Below are 22243 nucleotides of genomic sequence, written 5' to 3'. Positions count from 1 at the left end.
CAAAACTACCAGAACAAAAATTAAGACGATTAAAACTTAAAGAAGAAAGAATTACATCCAAAGGAGCCTGTGAGGCAACAGAAGGAGCTAGCTATGAATCTGGTGAGTGGAATATGAGTCAAGTATGTTTTATAAGGATTTACTAGGAATTTCAAAAACATGAATATATTATAATGGATTAAAATGGATATGGTTAAAAAGATCCTGAAAAGTTAAAAAAAAAAGGAACGTAAGTTGCAGCAAAGGAACCATGTTTTTATTGCTGTTCTTCATCTGTGAAATAAGTGATATTTTCAACAAAGAGAACTCATTCTCACATCAATGCTAGTTTCAAGACAGCTCCTAGCTGCGGTTTGAGTAGTATCACATATATACAAATGTAAGACAATATCAAAAGTTACATAATCCCTGGTATAAATAATGTTTAGAAATTGATGGAAAGTGTCCTTTGTTTAATACCGTAATGCATGTGTTTTGTTATCTTTTATAGAAATAAGTTTTAGTGAACAAGCTGAGGACATTGAGAGGATTCCAGATGCTAACCCCAAGCCTTTATTTACGGCAGTGTCCTCCTTAGACAACCCAACTTTTGTAATCATTGATTTAGAAACTACAGATTTGAGTAAGTATTTTTCTGAAACAAAAATTGAAAAAAGAATAATTTTAAAGATAATTACTTGCACATTGACATCAATATTTCAAATTATTGCTGTTTTGTTAATTTTTCCTTTGAAGGTCAAAAGCAAAAAAGTTTCATTGAACAAAAACATTGATATTGATTCAAATTATTGCTGATATCTAAGCATTGTCAATGCAAGCGTCACTTTAGTCATGGGCAAAACAGCAAAACACAGATTATGATATATCCTCTTCACTCAATCTCTCACTCTCGATGTTTACACGGCCGACACTCGGCTAACCGAGAGTTTGGTCGGTTAATCTATATTGAGTCTGCGGCTATATCGGCGGTTGGTCTGTTAATCGGGTTGGCTAAAGTCTGTTAATCAGGTGTTATCGAGAAAATCATTGAAAGTTCAGCATGTTTCACTGTATAACTTTTTAAATATATGTTTATCATAAAAAAATATTCATGTCTAACAAAACAATTCAATGTACTGAATCCAGTGGTGTAATTATTATTTTTCTAGCTTCAATGTACGATCTATAAAATGATAAGGCGGGTTACTCATCAATAAATTTATACACATTTTACACACACAAACTGTACAAAAAATGACACGTTTTGGTTGAGTTTACGTGCATGCAATATTTTAAACATCGAAAAAGACAGGCATTATGTTTGTTAACCATACTGAAATCATTGTGTGAAAAATCTTCACGAAAATCTGTATTTTGGTGACATAAATCAATCTTTAATTAAAACCTGGTCTGTTAATGGGTCGGATGTATAAAACCCGGTCTGTTAAATGGTCTGTTAAGAGTTATGAATGGCAATAAAAGTATAATTTTATTGCTATATGGGGTGTTATCGGATCAAATGGGTAGGCTCAAGACGAGCGGCTAAAATATACAGAAACAACACATGAGCAATGAAACATAAAATATACGGAAACAGCACATGAACTAGTGGCGGATCCAAGGGGGGGGGGGGGGTTCCGGGGGTTGGAACCCCCCTTTTTTTGCCGATCAATGCATTTGAATGGAAGCATATAGTTGGAAACCCTCCTTTTACTCTGGGTTTGGACCCCCCTTTTTTAAAATGGCTGGATCCGCCACTGTGAACAATGAACAATTTAAACAATGGAAATAGAAAATTGATAAAAACGGTTTCAAAAAGTGTAATATTAAAGTAATGTTAATTTCATCCAAGAATGGTCGCATATGTCATGTGGATTCTGTTTAATTGTCATGCATGACACCAACTTGTCATCTACATTCAATTTGGTAACTAGTATATAAATCAGAGATAAACGTCGTAATGTAACTAAACATCAGTAAGTAAAATATATTGGGATGCTAAAATATAAAGAATAGAGAAAGAATAATGAGTAAGATAAATAAAAGGTAAAAGAAAAAAACGTCACGGAAGAAACGTGACATAACAATTTAAAGAATACAGAAATAAACAACACCCCCAATCCGAACCCTCATGGTATACACGATAATCTGGATGGAGTAGCAGAATATAGAATAATAGATAAGGACAGTAGAGAGTGATGCATTGCTAAAAAAGAGAGAAAAAATAATAATTGTTCAAGAATACACACATGAAACACCCCTGGGTGTTGAAACAGTAACGGATTGCGATGTACTCATATTGGTGACAAATGCTAGAAGTTTACATGCGGACAACTGCCGTTCTCCTCTACACTTATGAAGAAAGGAACTAAACGGAATAAAATGTATTAAAACTTAAGATGACAAAATGTTGCTGCATTCGCTCCTTTCCATTTACTTCTTGAGAATGTCTAACATTGCCTATGTAAAATTTTAAAATCGTTTGTATGCACATTGAACGACAAATTTATGTGACGTATAAAATTTTCTGATGTCAGACACTCAAATCAATGAATGTGTTCGTAGATAGTAGATGTTTTTGTGTTCTGTTAAATTGTTCCTTTTAAAATTGTTATACGATGATGACTGATGTACCCATATTTTGACTATTTTATTGATTGTGTCTGTTTATTTAACGCCATCAATGTAAATATAACGAAATTTTATGAGACTGTCATTAAAGTTAGAGGGTTAGCGCTATAGAACCAGGTTTAATCCACCATTTTCTACATTTGAAAATGCCTGTACCAAGTCAGGAATATGACAGTTCTTGTCCATTCGTTTTTGATACGTTTTGTTATTTGATTTTGCCATGTGATTATGGACTTTCCGAATTGATTTTCCTCTAAGTTCAGTATTTTTGTGATTTTACTTTTTTTTGTAAACAACATATGATTAAGTAATAGAAATAAAGAACCAATTGGAGGATGCTTACGAATTAGGGTTTTTCGTCCAGTGACAAATACCATGTGCATATGAGAATGACAACACGTTATATGCACTGGACAGATGTACAGTTTATATTTATTTTACCGGTACCCTGTGTTGTATTAGAAATACACTTTCAGTCGGATTTGAGAACGTGCTACTTTGAACAGACACAAAAATTGAGGCTGATTGAAAACATTAATAATAAATTCATGCATATTCCAGCCGCCAATTTATATCACGCTATATTGAAGTGACACCCTTCAATAAAATGCAAAGAAAATCAAAATAAAAATGCTCTTACTAGTAAATCACAACCGAAATGAATGACAGACGGACATTTTTTACAAAACTTAATGAACAATTGGCCGTTTCAGAATCTAAAGCATCATGGGTAATTTCATTGTTCGTACCCCAAAGTGAGAATAACGTTACGTCATTGGTTGAATTTCCATTGTTTATAACGTTTTAAACCAATCAAAACGCTTTGGTGTACGCTTTTGAAAATATTACCCAGGATGCATTAGATTCTGAAACGGCGAATTGCAATCAAGATATTTGAGGTTTGCGTTGTAACGCAAATATAGGAAGAAAAAAAAAATGTGTGGTGCTAATTCGCTTCTGTAGGATACTGTTGCACCGTATTATCATTTTTTTTTTATTACTTAGGAACATCTCATTCTTAATTTTCTATGGGAAAATATAAAGGTAGCAAAATAACTGTGGCTAAATAACTCTTAACTGACACAATTTCAATTGTCCAACTCATTAACAGACTTTATTCCCATAATTTTCACTAAAACGTGGTAATATTCAAGTTATATTACAATTATAAAATATTCACCAATGCAAATTTATTTTTTAGACCCAAAGTACTATTTTGTGTCCTTTAAATGATATCTAAAATTGTTTGTTTCGACTTTTAATAAAAAATTCCTATGCGTATAAGCATAAATACTACATACTTGCGCGACGCCTTTTAATTTTACTGAAAACTGCGTAGACTATGAAATGTTTTTACAAGTGGAAAATGTTCTATGATAGATATCATTTTGTCAGACACTTTTCTTTTTTTTGATTTGGTTCTTATAATATGCCAAAAATCTGTATATTTGATACAGTTTAACATTAAATTGTGAGTTTTACTCTTAACAGACGTATAACCAACCCGATTAACAGACCAATCTCCCATATAGCCGCATACTCAATATAGATTAACCGACCAATCTCTCGGTTAGCCCAGTGTCGGCCGTGGTTTACGCCTATAGTGAGAAAATCAATTTCGTGAAGATGACCAACAATAATCTATATAAAACTAGTAATAACTTTTGTATTATATCTTTCATTGTTTATCATGGCTCCATAATCGTAACAATAGAGGATATATCTTTATAATTGCACTTAGTCCAGTTTCATTATAATTATGTTACAAAGGAATACTGTAGACAATATGAAAACAAAACACCTTCAAAAAGGTCAACAAACTTGGACAAACATCTGGAAAAACTGAAATTGGTATTGATTTTCTGTATATTTTCAGTCAGAAGAAACATCATTCCTCACATAGTACAGATAGCTGCCAAAGGACACAGAACTCAAACCAGTTTTAACCGTTACATACCACCACAGCTACCAATGTCTAATGAAGCCGAAAAGGTGACTGGTATTGTTTGGGATGGACGAAAGCTTTTTAACAAAGGGGTTGAACTAGTCTTTGTTAATATAAAGGTTGCCATATCTGATTTTTTTATGTGGTTAAATCAATTGAGTAATGCTGTACTTGTAGCACAAAATGGGGAAAATTTTGATTTTCGGGTTTTGTCAACAGCTATTTATAACTGTAATATGTATGATAATTTTTCTCAGATTGTTATGGGATTTATAGACTCATTGGCCCTTTTAAGATCAAACTTTCCCAAAATAGAAAAATATAATCAGCCATTTTTAGCACAACATTTTTGTAAGGAGGAATATAATGCCCACAATGATGTGGATGATGTTAATATGCTTGGTAAAATACTTAGTGCTGCTAATGTTTCTAAAGAACTGTTGCTTAAACTTTGTTACAATTCTACTTCTCATTTACTGCAAGAAAACTTCATCAAGGCAAAAGCTAAAAACTTGCCAAGCTTTCATCCCCTGATTGCTAGCGGTGTAATGAAAATGACAACAGCAGAGAATATTGCTGGATCAGGTTTGAACTGTGCTCATTTAAAACTTATTTATACTCGTAAAGGAGAAGATTGACTTATTGATGTTTTTATGTCTAAAAATGCTTTTGGTAAGCCAAGAGTTTCTAATGATAAAAAATTAATGTGTTCTGTGGTACAAAAAATGGGCAATATGTTTTAAGAATTGTGAGATTGCTTGAAGAAGAGATCTTTTATGTCATGACTTGTATTATAATCTATACTTTAGTACTATGTTTGAGCAGTTATTATAAATTTGTATGTATGTGTAATTTTTTTGTATATTTGAGTATTCAAACTATTCTATCATGCATTATTTTTCTGTGAACTCATAAATGACTTCATAAACATTTTTTCTAAAAGTTGCTACCATTTAGAATAAAAATGAATTGTGCTTACTTGTTTTCTCTCAAATTGACCACATTGTGTGATTTATTAGTCAAAGTTCAGTTTTCTTGTAATTTGTTGTATGAAATGATTATTCCGCCTTCATGTATCAACATTTTATGTCACCTTTATCTCAAATACATAAATTTGCTAATTTAATGTACTACATTTATATATAATGTATATAGTGTAACATTTTTTTTTAAATTCAACATAAGTCAATAATAAACATTGAAACAGGTATGCATTTCTGGTTGTCCACTCCTGTAAGCTTTCTCTTTTTTTTTTTAAAACTGAAAAGGTATTTGTAATTCAATTAGAATTTGCTTTACTGACATATTTTAAAGAAAAAGTCTTTTTTTATTATATAAAGATGATCTTATTTATTTGTATCCTTTTTATACGACCGCAAAAATTGAATTTTTTTTCGTCGTATATTGCTATCACGTTGGCGTCATCGTCTGCGTCTAACTTTAGTAAAAGTGAATAGAAATCTATGAAATTTTAACACAAGGTTTATGACCACAAAAGGAAGGTGGGGATTGATTTTGGGAGTTTTGGTTTCAACAGTTTAGGAATTAGGGGCCCAAAAAAGGGCCCAAATAAGCATTATTCTTGGTTTTTGCACAATAACTTTAGTTTAAGAAAATAGAAATCAATGAAATTTAAACACAAGGTTTATGACCACAAAAGGAAGGTTGGTTTTCGGAGTTGAGGTCCTAACAGTTTAGGAATTAGGGGCCAAAAAGGGGCCCAAATAAGCATTTTTCTTGGTTTTCGCACCATAACTTTAGTATAAGTAAATAGAAATCTATGAAATTTAAACACAAGGTTTATGACCATAAAAGGAAGGTTGGTATTGATTTTGGGAGGTTTGGTCCCAACAGTTTAGGAATAAGGGGCCCAAAGGGTCCAAAATTAAACTTTGTTTGATTTCATCAAAAATTGTATAATGGGGGTTCTTTGATATTCCGAATATAACTGTGTATGTAGATTCTTAATTTTTGGTCCCGTTTTCAAATTGGTCTACATTAAAGTCCAAATGGTCCAAAATTAAACTTAGTTTGATTTCGACAAAAATTGAATCCTTGGGGTTCTTTGATATGCTGAATCTAAAAATGTACTTAGATTTTTGATTATTGGCCCAGTTTTCAAGTTGGTCCAAATCGGGGTCGAAAATTAAACTTTGTTTGATTTCATCAAAAATTGAATAAATGGTGTTACACATTGGACAACATTGGATATATTTGGCAAAACTATAAATATTGTCTATGTTTGCATTCTTCAAAAACCATCAAACAAATATATTTGCCACTATAAAACACATTATTCATTTTTTATACGCCCGTCAAAATTTTGACGGGACGTATTATGGTATACAAATGTCCGGTGTCCGTCCGTCCGTCTGTCTGTCCGGCGTAAACATGTCGCACCGTAACTTGAGAACGACTTATCCAAATTTCATGAAACTTAACATAGTTGTTTCTTATGATGGTCAAATGATCTGTATACTTTTTGGTGAAAATAAGATTAAAACTTTTTGTAACTAAAACAGCGGTGTGTTTTTTTCACATGTCGCACCGTATCTCAAAAACAATTCTTGATTATGGCTTAAAACTTTAAACACTTCTTAGTTAAATTAATCCTAATATCTGTATACTTTTTGGTGATGATTCAAAATTTTTTTTTTGAGTTATTGAGTATTTTGTAAAAAAGGGGGAGGTTTTTTTTACATGTCGCACCATATCTCAAAAACGATTTATGATTATTGCTTAAAACTTTACACATGTCTTTGTTATATTAATCTAAAGATCTATATACTTTTTGGTGATGATTCAAAATTGCATTTTTGAGTAATTGAGTATTTTGTAAAAAAGGGGGAGGGTTTTTTTACATGTTGTGCCGTATCTCAAAAACAATTTATGATTATTGCTTAAAACTTTACACACTTCTTTGTTATATTAATCTAAAGATCTGTATACTTTTTGGTGATGATTCAAAACTTTATTTTGGAGTTATTGAGTATTTTGTAAAAAAAAAACCAGGGTTGGGGGTTTCACATGTCCCGCCGTGTCTCAAAAACAATATATGGTTATTGCTTATAACTTTCTCAGAAACTATTTATGATTATTGCATAAAACTTCCACACAAGACGTCGGGCGTATCATGCGCTCATGGCGCAGCTGTTTATTCACATACATATACAAACAGGACATACATTCATACATGTATTTTACTATGTTGCTAAAATAAATGTTTTAACCAATAGATCCCATTAGTTGATATTCATTAGATAAAGGATAGTGTTCAATCTTTAGGTCAAAGGGTCAAATTTCAAGGGCATACAGAAATGAAAGTAAATAAATATGTACACTAAGTACTATACTTTTAATTCATCCTACTTTTAACATGTTTCAATTACTTATTTTTCCAAAAAACGAGAGAATTGTCTAATTTCAGGTCCTAAAATAACCTTGACCTTTGACCTTTTGATCTCAATGTTGAAGTTATTTCTTTATGTACTGTAGATCATAAAGTTATCAAAAACCCACATGTCATAAATTTATTTCCCACAACAGATGAATTGCAGATGAAGCAATTCTTTTAATAAAGTTTACTTTAAAAAGTGAGCAAAAAAAGGGATCATGGTCTAATTTTAGCTCCTAAAATTACTTGACCTTTGACCTGTTGACCCCTAAAGGTCGGAACCAAGCCTTGATCCTTTGGATATCATTAAATGGTCTTTATTAACAAAGGTCATGAAAATTATGGGACCAATAGGTAGATACACTTTTGAAAATTTAACAAAAAAGGAGATTATTGTCCTATTTTAGCTCAAAAAATGACCTTGACCTTTGACCTTTTGACCTTTACATGTCATAAATATCAAAGTTAGTTATTATTATAAGTTTATATAAAGTATATTGAGTTTTTCTAAAGATTTACATAAACTATACCAAATAACATCAGATCAGTGATACCAAGTCTCCATTTAGGATCTGCGACCTTGACATTATAAATAAAAATTCTCGAAATCGGTACTGTAAAAGTTTCTAATTTTTTTTTTAGGATGCAACAATATGTAAAGTTAATTTAAATGTCAATTTTGAATGCTCTGCTTAAATATTTACTTTTGAACTGGTGAAGATATAAGATTGACAAATTTTAGAATTTCCCCCTTTTTCTATTATTAGTAACAATAACACTGTTCTAAAAATAGAAAAGCAAATTTTTTTTTTTTAAATTTTTTGTTTAAGGTTACAAGGTTACATGTAAAGTCCCTTTTGAAAGAAAGATTAGTAAATTATACTATATAGGTTTTTTTTAAATTACATACTACTTAAACCCCTTATCTGGCATATGAGGACAAAAAATGGGGGTCACTGTAACCCAGTTCTGTTGTTAACCTGAAATATTTTGCGGATTTTTATTTCATATTAAGAACTCTTAGATACCCCTACTCACAATCCTTGATAAAAATGTAAATTATTTTGCTTGTTGTTTATTGGCTAATTATGGGCCGAATACCTTAACATTTCGGGAAAATTATAAATCTAATATCAGACACACACTTGTTACATAGATTTTTTTTTTAAATCCCGAAATAAAATCAACAAGCAAAAATTATGCATTTGGATCTTTAATTATGTTTTTCTAAATTTCTTTGATATTCTCCACAGCAAAATATAAAAATTAAAATATTTTTCTAAAGTAAAATACATGTACTTTTAATATATAACAAATACATATAATAAAATATTACTACAAATCATAGTATTTAAATGTGAATAAATCTTCATAGGATGTGCAATGTTTGTTATATTCAGATGGAATTATTACATTTTGATATAAATTGATCTGTTTCTTAACTGATGCCTGCTTTCTCTTCCTTTCACTCCTTCCTATAAGAGAAAAGTAAATTAACATTTAATAAAATATAATAAAAACATTCTATTCTACTGAACATGCTAAAAGTAAATATTAACTGTGAAATCAACAATTTTGATTATGTTGATAGGTTGAGACAATAACTATTTGACATTTATAATTAAAAACCAATTGTTCAGAGAACAATTGAAAGTCTTTCCACACCATAGAAATTTGGATAAGAAGGTAGTTTCTTCATACTGATGCGATAAATGATGGTTTAATTATCTTTTTGAGTGATATAAGGGAGATAATATGCTACTTCCGGTCAAATGAATGTCACATTCGGTCTCATATGATAGCTTCTTTCACACTGATTCCACAAATATATAGTTTTTATATACTTTTGTATGTAGAATGGGAGATAATTGGCCACTTCCGGTTTGTTGGAAGTCATTTTTAGTCTTCAGTAATCTGTTCATGTATCTATATGACAAAATATATGGATTTTGAGTACTTTTATGTGAAAAAAATGCAAAAAAAGTTACTTCCGGTTTTCTAAAGGTCACTTCCGGTAGCCATTTTTCCAGGTCATTTGTCACTTAACCTTTTGTATAAGGTCAAATGTCTTTATAATGAACTTAATTGAAGTTATAATCAAATAACCTCATATCAAGACATTCCAGGGGCACTAACTCCTATAAGATGCCATTTAATTGGATAAGACTAAATGTAGCATATCTTCATTACAATAAAGCAGACATTTTGCACTTGTTCTTTTAAATGTATCTCTCAAAGTGTCGGAGAAAATGCAAAAACAAGCAAAAGTCACTATTGAGAACTTGACCTTGACCTTTGACCTTGACCTAATTTTCTAAGTTAGGACCCAGGGGACTCAAATAAAAACATTCCAGGGTTATACGGTTAACGGTTTATGAGTTGAAAAAACATACGAAGAAATTTATTCCGTAAAGGTAGATAACTCCTATAAAATTTCATCGAATCGCTTGATCCAAATTAGCCAAAAATTCCTGAGGATTTGACGAACAATGTGTAAAAAGAATTTTGTCGATATCTTTTTTTGTTACGAAGGAGATGCACACAGATGATAAACAGTGAATAGGGAGATAACTCTCACAAAGAAAATGGTTCGGCTTAGCAGGGTGAAATTTAAAAGCGCATAAACTATACAATACAATATGAAAAATATCTAAGCGACATATTGCGAAACAAACATTTATCGCAAGAACAAAATTTGGCGGAAAAAAAAATAATAATCAGAAGAAAAACAATAAGTCTTTCCACTTAAAACATTGTTGTGACGTAATTCTATTGTTCTACGTGTTCTTTATTTCAGTGATTGGACTATCATTTACCTGTAAGAAACCAATATGTTACCTTAAACTGTCCAATATTTTTAAGAATAGATCTCTCTTTTCTTAAAAATATTGGACAGTTTAAGGTAACATAATAGTTTCTTACAAGTAAATGATTGTCCACTCACTAAACATTAAACATCTGTCTCCTGTAAATTTACATCGAAAGAAAACATGACGGCAATTTGACAAACACATTTTTATTAAGGTAACTTTCCTAATCAGTTATTTTGTGGACAGTTTTTTAGAACTTCAAAATTATTTTAACACTTCCAGCGTCAATGCTTATTTCACGGCCATTCTCATTTTCGGGTCGTCTCCCTTGACGTCGACTTTGTCGACTTTGTCGACAATGCTCTTTGTAAGTGTGGAGTCTTGCGTCTTGTGAACTTTTGCGTTAACAACGCTGTTGACCATTATAAGCTGATCTTCACATGTCCTTTTATACCCACGCACTGCCGATGAACGATGACCAGTTTTTTTCTGAAATTAGCTGCTCATCTACACCTGCCGCGTATAGCCTTGTCGCTGCCGTCGCACGTAGAGAATGATTTGTGAAGTTACCAGAAAATTGAGCACCTTTACACAAATCCGACACCGTTTTTTGCAGCTGGTGGACTCCGATTGGACAATCGTCGTACCATTCATCACTTGTTGGATATTTCTTTGATCTCAAGTAAAACGCCTGACATTTTCCCTCATTTGGTCTGAAATGAAATGCAAATATCAAAATTAAACTCTACATAGCACCTCATTTTGAAAAAAGTGTAAAGTTAAATAATGAAACGACCAATCAACCTAAAGAGAGGAGTTGGGGGAGGGATATCTTTTTTTTAATTTAAGGCATGCTCCAAAAATCTGTGTAAAACGTCATCCGGGTATTGATGCTCCGCAATCTAACCATTTGACAATTGTTGAACAATCAAAGTGAAAAAAAGATGAATTGTGTCGTCAAATATTATTTTCAGCGCAAGAATAGTTTACATGTATTGCACAAAACTGTTAACAAATGTTTATTGCATCAAATCTATTTCAAAATTTGTATTGTCACAATGATATGCGTTTAAAAAAAAAGAAAGAAAAAAAATGTTTTTTTTTCTCATTGTTAAAGGCTGAACGGTTGTTCATAATTGCGAGTATCAACTTCATTTAAACTTTGTTGGATAATCGTCTCATCGTCAATCGTATCACATCTACATATTTTATATTATTTTGATACTGTTTACATGTAAACTAAAATGGGGACAAATCATTAACAAAGAAAAGCGAAAGTATGAGCTTAAGGATGTACTCGGATGAAAAAATCTAAAATATAGAATCGATACTACAAGTCAGAAGAGCACTGTTCCAGCAAAGAAATGAGTTACAAGTATTGATAGGTTAAAGATAGTAAAACTGAAGTTTGAAAAAAACGGCGGTAAAAGGCTGTCTTGGACTTCTTTTTTTTTTGCATTGGATTTTTTTAATGTTTCCAATCAAAAGTAGTGAGGGCATACCAGAATACTGACTGTCCTGAAAGATGCATTATAAATATGTACCAAAAGTACATGTCACTGAGGTAAATATTGATTACTTTATATAAGAATAATATTGGTATAAATTATTAACTATCTCGGCAACCATTAAGGATGTACTTAGATGATAAGGTTTAGAAATTTTGTCAATTGATTGGACTCTTTTTTTCTCCCTATAATACAGGGTAAAATATTTTGCTTTATAAAATTAATTTATAATTTGTTGGTACTAATTCACAAATATCTTTGAAAATATCTCCTACTGATGGAAGAAAGTATTTAGAATATACAGAGGATGTTTCAAAAACGAATTGCGGGGGCTTAGAGCATCGAAATATCGAATATTTGTGAATTAGTACCAACACGTAGATTTCTGTGTTCTTGTCCGGCACGCAAGGCAAAGTTTAACCCGATACAGTACAATAAGGTGTCACAGAGTTTTTTTGGCGTATCAGTTCCTAAAATATTGTTACTCCACATGTATGTTTCCTGGTCAGCGCTTATAACATCCGCCTTCTTTGTTTTAAGACCAATTCCGTTTCTACTTAGTTCTTTCATTTTAGAATCTAGAACACTGCGCAAGGCACTAAAATCTCTGTCATCTAAAATACTTATGGACCGGTCATTTTGTCTTAAAAAACGCTGGATGCAAATTATTAGTTCATACAGTGTATTTGGATAGTATTCAAGTCCTTTCTTATTGCGCACTTCAGTAATAAAATACCCAAGAACTGTGTTGAGTTGATCATTTGTCATGGTAACTAATCTACCTTCAATTTTAGAAATCTCATTATCAGTTTTCGCTATTTCATTTCTATGCTCTAGCCAATTTTCGAACAGTTTCACAGCCCACTCAGTTTTGTTTTTCGTGCTTTTGGGGATTTCTTTTTGCACAAGCTGTTTTATGTCGTCATCGGTCTTCGGATATACAAATCTTCCGCTTTTGTTGTTGTTAATCTCTTTCTGTTGACCATCATTTTCAGCTACAATAAAAAAAAATGAAAACAATTAACGCTTTATAGACAATGACACAATTCGATTGATTGATTGTTGGTTGCTTAACATCCAGTGGCAAATATTTCATGCATATTCAGGACGAGAACAAGTTCACAATAAATACAATTGGTAGGTTGATACGATAGAGGCCATCTGGGATGACGGTCGGAGAAATTTGGACTGCCACTGAAAAATGAGGGTATCTTGGATAGGGACAGAAATTCGAAGACCTTCAGTAAAATATTTTGGTTAAAATTAAGAGAAATTTGCTCATTTGATGTGCACCTCCTACTGTGTACAAAATGCAAATCGGACACTTGCTTAATCAATCAAGGACATCATTTTTTTCTTAATTCACAGATTTGGGCATTTGTTTTCAAGTTTGTTTTTATCTAAATATCGGATAGTATTGCCTGTATTGGAATATGACAAACTTAAAAATAAATAACCTTTGCAGCAGTTTAAAGAGATCAAAAAGTTTTTGATTCGCACGTTGTTCCAAGTGACTGTTTAAAAACGGATATATCTTAAAGTATAGTCATTTTATTTTGACAAATTTAATCATATTATGTTTGTAAAATCAAATTCTAAGCAGTTTGCAATTGTGTTATATAATTAAGTCAAAAATTAAAACCGTTTCTGCATTTTATTGATTAAAAAAGGGGGGTCTTAATGAATGCATTTTATTTAAAAACGCCATACTATGATCAATAAATGTTTCGTTGAAATGTAACAACAGTTTCAAACAGTCTTCACCTAAAAGGTCATATTGAGTGTATACAATGTATATTACGAAAACACAAGAAGGATACAATATCTTCTTTTTTTATATGTAAACAAAAATGTTTTGTTTTGTTTTTTTGTCATTTGCCAAGTGGGATCGAGGGACGAAATATTTCGGTAAACACTGAAAAGAGTAACACAAACATAATCGGATAAAAAGAGCCACACAAACCTTGTATAAAAATCGAAAAGTGAATGTGTGCGAGTTTTTTTTTATGTTTTGTTCGTTTGTTTGTTGTTGTATTTTTTTCTTTTTTGCCTTTTCTTTTGGGTCAGATCTTTTGCAACAACAACAATCGATTTTTCTATGACAAGTTTGAAATAAAAGAAAATTTATTTCAGTATATGTACACTATGGCATGTCTCTATTATTCAGTATTTCTGATGTAATATGTTTGCACAGTACAAAATTCGTACAGCAAAGACTTACAGAAGGACTCATAAATTTTAACTTGATTGGTATGATATAATACTAGTATGCAGAAACTTAGAAGATAAGAACATCTAAATAATTCAAATTGCTTGCATGCATATTATCTCTTTTACTTGTGCTTTTTATTATATTCTACATGTATATATGGTGTTGCATTGTAAATAAAATTGAACGCGGTGCATTTAATATAATTGAACCTTTTTCTTCAACTTGAACCCGGCCGTCTTTAAACGTATAATGTTATTCAAAGGCGGACCAAGGGGGACCTTGGGCCATCCTCTAATTAGTCGAGGAAAATTTCAATTAATATTTTTGGGGAATCACTGAAGCATGACTGGATCGACCTCTTCTTATGTCAGTCAGCGGAAACCCTTACAAAAATACATGAATCCGCCACTGCGTTTTAAAAGGAACTGAGGAATCAGTTAATAATAGGATTACATTTTGAGCATTGGTGTATCCAGGTGTGGGGGGGGGTGGGGTCCGGAACCCCCTTTTTATTGGCCGATCAATACATTTGAATGGTGAAAAGTTGTTGGAATACTCCCCTTTTTTTACTCTGGTGTGGGACCCCATTTTTTTAAATTACTGGATTCCGCCCATGTTAAGATAAATTAAAAACTTGCCATTATTAGCTGCCATTACTAATTCTTCGTCGTTGTCCGCACTGGATATATCAGAATAAAGATCCAATTTTAACACAAAGTTGGAAACAATATCATCACTATCGTCAACGTCGCTTTCTTCTTGTTGGAAAGTATTCTGCGTTATAAAAATACTTTCATCGTCGTCTATATCCATTTCCAAACATTAAATGCATTGAAAGTACTCACGGGGAGTTTATATGTAGGCCTAGAGCAAGTAAAATTCGTGATACGCATGCACTGTTTTTGCATGTACCTTTACATGTAGTTTACCTTCAACTGTACATTCTTTTTTTCTATCTATTGTTTGAGTTTGAGCTAGTGTTTAAAGGGGCCAAGATATAGGATAGTACTAATAAAGTTTTTGCAAAACTATTTAAACACTTGATGTGAAAAAATTTGCAAAAACACTATTTTTGTATGCTTTTTTATGGTCCATAACAAGTAAAACAATGTTTTAAGTAAGATATAAGCCTCTAACAGTCCATTCTGTAAAATATTGGACAGGTCCAATATTTTACAGAATGGACTGTTATCGGCTTATATCCCTTACAGAATAGTGGAAAGACTTAATAACACCTATTTCCCCCCTGACCATTTTGATTGCCTTGTGTGACGTTTCACACAATCAACATGATCATAATGTACATAACGTTTCTGAAATTTTGATCCATAAAGATAGTATAGCCAATAAGTTTTCAAAATTATTTAGAGTTGTGTTATTTTCCCTTTCTCCAATTGAATGTTCCTGGCAACCTGCATTCTTTTATGTTACTTTTTACTTTTTACGAACACTGGTCGAGATTTAAAAGGGGAGCAATATTGAGTTTGCATGTGGCTTTTCCAAGTCAGGACCGTTCCTGTCACCTGAAGTTGTATCTTAAGGAGACTCGAGGGTATAAAAATTCAGCAAAAATTTTAAGAAAAATTTTCATTACATATTTTATTTCTTACACTATCAGAGGTTAATATATGATATGGTACAAAAATCAACCAAACAAATCAATTTGTTTTGGCCCCAGATGACTTTTGAAATGTTCAAATCATTGAAAAAGCTCTAAATTATCTCCCTTTGATGAAAAAATGACATTTTTTTGCATTCAAATTGAGATATCTTTTACCCATTAGTGACCTATATTTTTCATTATTTTTTTCAATAAGCTGTACTTAAACTAAACTATTCTAAAATTTAAGCAATTTCTTTAATGTAGTTCTTTTTATTATGACATTTCATGTTTTTCCTCCTACATTTTGTCCTGTAATACATGATTTACAGAAAAAAAAGTAGCTTAGTAAAAAATACATGCATCTGTTGAAGGCAGATTGTGAGCTTATATTAAAAGTGACCCTATATTTTTATTGTTTTAATAAGTATAGGATAACGTTTATTTCTAGAAAAACAAGAGGCTCCTAAGAGCCTGTGTCGCTCACCTTGGTCTATGTGCATATTAAACAAAGGAAACAGATGGATTCATGACAAAATTGTGTTTTGGGGATGGTGATGTGTTTGTACATCTTACTTTACTAAACAGTCTTGCTGCTTACAATTATCTCTATCTATAATGAACTTGGCCCAGTAGTTTCAGTGGAAAATGATAATAAAAATTTACAAATTTTATTAAAATTGTTAAAAATTGACTATAAAGGGCAATAACTCCTAAAGGGGTCGCTCGGATAAAAAAAAGTTAAAATGCCAAATTTATATGTGTTTTCTGAATAATGTATTTTAAAAAATAATTTCACCGGACGTTCTGAATAAACTCGTCATAGATACCAGGATTGAAATTTTGTATTTACACCAGATGCAAGTTTCGTCTACAAAAGAGTAAAAAAAGGCCGAAAAAAGTACAAAGGCATCAATTAAGTCAAGGGCGAAGTAAATAAATATATAAAAATACTTACCTGCTTTTAAGCCTCGTGTATGACAACGACTGATAAATCGAAGTCATTCAGCATAGCGAAATTGTCTTTTATAAAAATTTGTTGAATAAATTTACACTTCAGTTACAGTATTTAAAAATAAAGACGTCAAGCATTGGTGATACATGTACTAAAAAGAATTAATGTACTAAGATTTTTTCGACAAAATTAGTCTCTCATTCAACTTTATTCATTCAAATTATAAATAATTATAAAAAAAAAATGAAAATTTTAACCAAAAACTATAAAAAGTAAAAATGTTTTTTCTTGTTTATTCTAGGCTTACTGACAAATATGGCATTCATATTTATAACATACTTCATAGATTTTTAGATTAGACCCTAGCAATACATTTTCAAAGTGGATTTATTTACCAGAACGAAAAACGATTATTTGGTAAGTTAAACAAGTGTACTGATTATTCTAACTTTAAACAGTATGTCATGGTTAGTCTTGTTTTTGTGTAAATACGTCTATAAAACTTTTATTATTATTTTTCTTTCAAATTTTTAAACTTAGAGTGTACAATACGTGTAGCTAATTGCAAAGCACATACACTTTTTTCACTGTAGGTGAGAGTAGACGAGAAATCAAGCAACTGACCTTGTAAATAAAAGTACTGAAGTACTGAACATCGGAAGTCCGCAATTTATTGTAGATGGTCACTAGCACCTTGTCTCAGAAAAACAAAATCACATTTCTTTACCGGAGGAAAAAAATCACATGTCCATATCTGAAAGTGAGGTTTATGTACAGATATATGTTTTTTACTGAGACATGTTCGTGTATGGATGATGAATAAATGACAGGAAATTCAACCTCATCGTGATAACCATTAAATTGTAGTGATACAAATCAGTATAGTCTGGTTAGTTGTTATGTATTATATTATTATTTGTATATGATAACAGTTACATGTATATTATTTTCATCCATTTGTACAGTATATTATTTTATTTTACTATTCTAATAATAGTGTAGTGCAAGTGCATGGTGGATTCTGTTGTAATAATTCGAAATCTGACAGCTTTAAATTTAGAATCATGACAACTACAAAATGTAGGACCAAAGCCTATTCTGACTACTCGGGCCAATTTAAAGACAACTCGGACCTCTTTTATAGAGAGTTCAGACTATTTTCAAACGCTTGTCAGACAAGTGGCTCTTCGCTGTTCTTACGTTTACTGATTTTTTTGTTTGTTGTTTAATTTCGTCTTAATATTATACGGTCCCTTTAGTTGTAATAAATGATCATTAAATCTTTAAAATGATTGAAATGTCTTTTACCGCCAGCACCAAAGGATAATTTACTGCTACATTTGTATCCCTAGCGTCGATCAACTTGATTACATTTGATATTGTGGTTTGTAAAATCCCTATTTGTCAGATATCTCAACAATTTTAGATATTACCGTTATAATAAAAAAAAACATGATTCGGCAAAATATGTTGAATTTTTGTTATCGTCATGTAGAAATTAACTCTTCGTTTCTTTGTGGATTTTTTTTTATCATGGAATTTCTGTTTGTAATTTTGTCCAGTTTTTATCATGATGGTGGAATCTGTCTCTTCGACTAATGGGGTCAAATGTCTTTTTATCTCTTCTGGCCAGAAAGACCTAGTGAGCTATTCCCATTACTTAACGAAAAATTCTTCTTCTCAGAAATTACTGGGCCAAATTTAAACCAAACTTGGCCACAATCATCATTGAGGTATTTTGTTTTAAAAATGTGTTCGGTGACCCGACCATGCCATCAAGATGACCACCATGGATAAAAATAGAATATAGGGGGTACAATGTAGATTTTGGCCTATATCTCAAACCAAAGCATTTAGAGCAAATCTAATGTGAATAAAATTATTGATCAAATCAATATCTATTGGCCCTGAAATTTTCAGATGTATCGGACAACCCGTTGTTAGTTTGCTTCCCCTAAATTGGTTATTTGAAGGAAATTCTGCCGTGTTTGGATATTATATTGAAAATTATAATAGATAGAGATAAACTGATAACAGCAATAATGTTCAGCAAAGTATGACCTACAAATAAGTGAACATGACCAAAATGGTCAATTGACCCTTTAAGGAGTTATTGCCCTTCTAAAAAAAAGTTCATCGAAAGATAGCAAGAACTTTTTGGTAAATATTCCGTATCAACTTCACAGATGATACAAGATGGTCTTGAAGTATAGATTTTGCGTACTGACGTTGGTTATCATCTTAATAACGTGTTATAGTATTCTTTAATTTGTCTTTATTAATATTACTTTTACTGTTTAAAAGTCTTTTTTTTTTTATATATTCATTTGACTTGACTCTGTGCGTATTTAAAACATCATACTTTAAACGACAAAATTATTTCATTTATTAATATTACTTTTACCTATGGATCTTGACATACTTTGAATAACAAAACTATTTTATTCAATAATACTACTTTTTCTGTTTAGTCTGTTTTTTATTATATACATTTGACGTGAAACTGTACTGTATCGTGTCATACTTTAAACCACACAATTATTTTATTTATCATTATTACTTTTACTGTAAAGTCTGTTTTTTTTTTGGTTATATCTACTTTAAGGAGCTACCATTTAATTTTTAGGGGGGGGGGGGGGGCTAGGATGAACATTTGTGTCCTGCATTTTTTTCCGACGTAGTCGGTATAGTTTTGGGTTGTGCCCTTTGAACTTAACGACGCTTAACTATGGCAACATAATACACATGCTCGAAAATCCTTTCTGTAATTGGACAAAAAGCTGTCATGGTTGGTGATTTGGTTGTGTTTGAAAAAACGTCTCAAAAAATTATATCGTGATGGAAAGCAAGTGAAAAACTATAAATATTTGAACTAGATCTTACAAAGATTTATATTTTTTATTAAAATAATTGTTTCTCCAATAGCTCTTTGCATCCATGACAGCTGTTTATTCGGGACAATTACATAATTTGTAATGTGAACTTTGTTGAACGTAAATGACTTTTAGAACGCACCTACATTTGTACGCATGTGAGATTTCCGCGGGGTTTTGGTGAATGTTAACAGAATTATATACTACCAATAGTTTCTAGCTTTGTTAACCATGGATTAAGTTTAATGTAAACAGTAGTAAATGTATATTTGTTTCTTGTTAATTGCACTGGATTTTTTGACAAATAAAATGTTTAGGTGTCATCATAATATTCTTATATATTATTTTGCTTAATATAACCAGACTTAGTAAAGAATTTCTTGTATTTACATTCAGATGGAGATTTTACTAAAGAGGTCCTGCATCATTAAGTCATTGTGCTTCTGAAGGTTATCGAAATGATAGTTTTGAACATAATATACTCAAATTTAAATACGTCGGATATCTTTTTAAATAAAAGATAGTTCTTGTTTTAGCTGTAATCTCTGTCCTGCCTTTTTATTTTTCAATCACTCTGTTCGATCCTGCCTTTTTTTTTAGTATATCCTGACCTATTTTTACCTAAATTGTCGTCCTGACTTTTTTTTTGCAAGTGTCTCATCCTGTCTTTTTTTTAACTCAAAACTCCTGTCCTGCCTATTTTTTTCAAATTTCATCTTAGCCCCCCCCCCCCCCCCCCCATAAAAATCAAATGATAGCTCCCTTAAGTGACTCTGCATTTATGTATGCCGTCATACTTTGAACGACAAAACTATTTTATGTCTACCTGTGCGAATTTCAAACGCGCAATTTACACGAGTACTGAAAACCTTCCATCCTTAACGGGTACATGTAGACTTTGCATAGATAAATAAAGTCGTATAAGATACACAAAATGTGTATGGTAAATTTGATGTATGCCTTTTTGTGCTTCCTCGTTACATTTGTTGTTTTGATAGTGATAAGGATCATGATAACACAATATTGACTGCTGTACCCCTATTTTTGACATTTTTACTCTTTGAGTATGTTTGTTTTGTTCATGCATCGTTGACAATGTAATGGAATCTGATGCGACTGTCATACAAGTGAGAGGTTTAGCTAGCTATAAAACCAGGTTCAATCCACCATTAACTACATTAGAAAATGCCTGTACCAAGTCAGGAATATGACAGTTGACAGTTGTTATCCATTCGTTTGATGTGTTTGGACTTTTGATTTTGCCTTTTGATTTTGGACTTTGCTTTTTGAATTTTCCTCGGAGTTCATTTTTTTTGTGTTTTTACTTTTTATAGTCAATTTTTAACAATTTTTCGTAAATTTTTGTAATCTTTTACAAAGATCTCCTCTGAAACTACTAAGTAAACTAAAGACGAAAAATTTAGCCAAACTTGTCCACAATCATCATTAGGGTATATAGTTTAAAAATTGTGTCCGATGGCCCCGACGCGTGAATCAAGATGGCATACATGGTTAAACATAGTACATAGGGATAAATGCAGTTTTGGGGTCATATCTCTGAAATTACGATGAAATTACTATTAGGTCAAGATCTATCTGCCCTGAAATGTTCAGACCGTTCAGGCAATCCGTGGTTGGATTGCTGCCCCTGAATTAGTCATTTTTAGAAAATTTTGGAATTTTTGATTATCTTGAATATTATTATAGATAGAGATAAACTGTAACACATTGATAATGTTCAGCAAATAAGACATGAAAAAAGTCAACATGATTAAAATTGTCACTTGACCCCTCAAGGAGTTATTGCCCTTTAAAGTAAATTTTTAACAATCTTCATAAATTTTTGTAAATTTATGCAAAATATTTTCCACTGTAACTACTTGGCCAAGTTCATTATAGATAGAGATAGTTGTGAGCAGCAAGAATGTTCAGTAAAGTAAGATCTACAAATACAATAACAGAAACTTAAGTTGCCTTCAACGTAATAAACATACATTACATTTTATAATAACGTAAGCATTTAAATGTATGGATCCTAAGAACTTTGTTTAAATATTCTCACAGCTTTTTCTAAGTACATGGTTAATGATGTCTGTGAACTCTATTTTAGATTGAATTTCAACTTTTTTGTGAAAAAATGATTTTTCTTATTTTTTTAAGAAATAAGTTTGATATTATATTACATGTATCATGGAAAACTATTTTACATCATTTAAACTTATCCGCTTTGCTAGTATAATCTATAATAATAATTTTTACATGACACATCATTTATAACGAAATATCTTCATATTTCTTTAGAATAAATTATAAATGAATATTCTACAAAAAATCGA

At 31.4% G+C, this 22243-nt stretch overlaps 1 protein-coding gene and 1 pseudogene across 1 annotated transcript; one reads left to right on the top strand and one right to left on the bottom strand.

The window, feature by feature from the left end:
- Nucleotides 1-2005: 2005 nt before the first annotated feature.
- Nucleotides 2006-5193, top strand: LOC139526494 (uncharacterized). The gene is made up of 2 exons (XM_071321645.1): nt 2006-2009; nt 4487-5193. The coding sequence occupies exons 1-2, from the start codon at nt 2006-2008 to the stop codon at nt 5191-5193; spliced, it is 711 nt and encodes a 236-aa protein (XP_071177746.1).
- A 5857-nt stretch (nt 5194-11050) lies between these two features.
- On the bottom strand, nt 11051-15458 carry LOC139526492 (uncharacterized; annotated as a pseudogene).
- Nucleotides 15459-22243: the final 6785 nt, after the last annotated feature.

The sequence above is a fragment of the Mytilus edulis genome, chromosome 6 (genome assembly GCF_963676685.1).
Source record: "Mytilus edulis chromosome 6, xbMytEdul2.2, whole genome shotgun sequence".
Classification (NCBI taxonomy): domain Eukaryota; kingdom Metazoa; phylum Mollusca; class Bivalvia; order Mytilida; family Mytilidae; genus Mytilus; species Mytilus edulis.
Note: the sequence above shows the minus strand (reverse complement) of the source record. Positions and strands in the feature narration are given on the sequence as shown.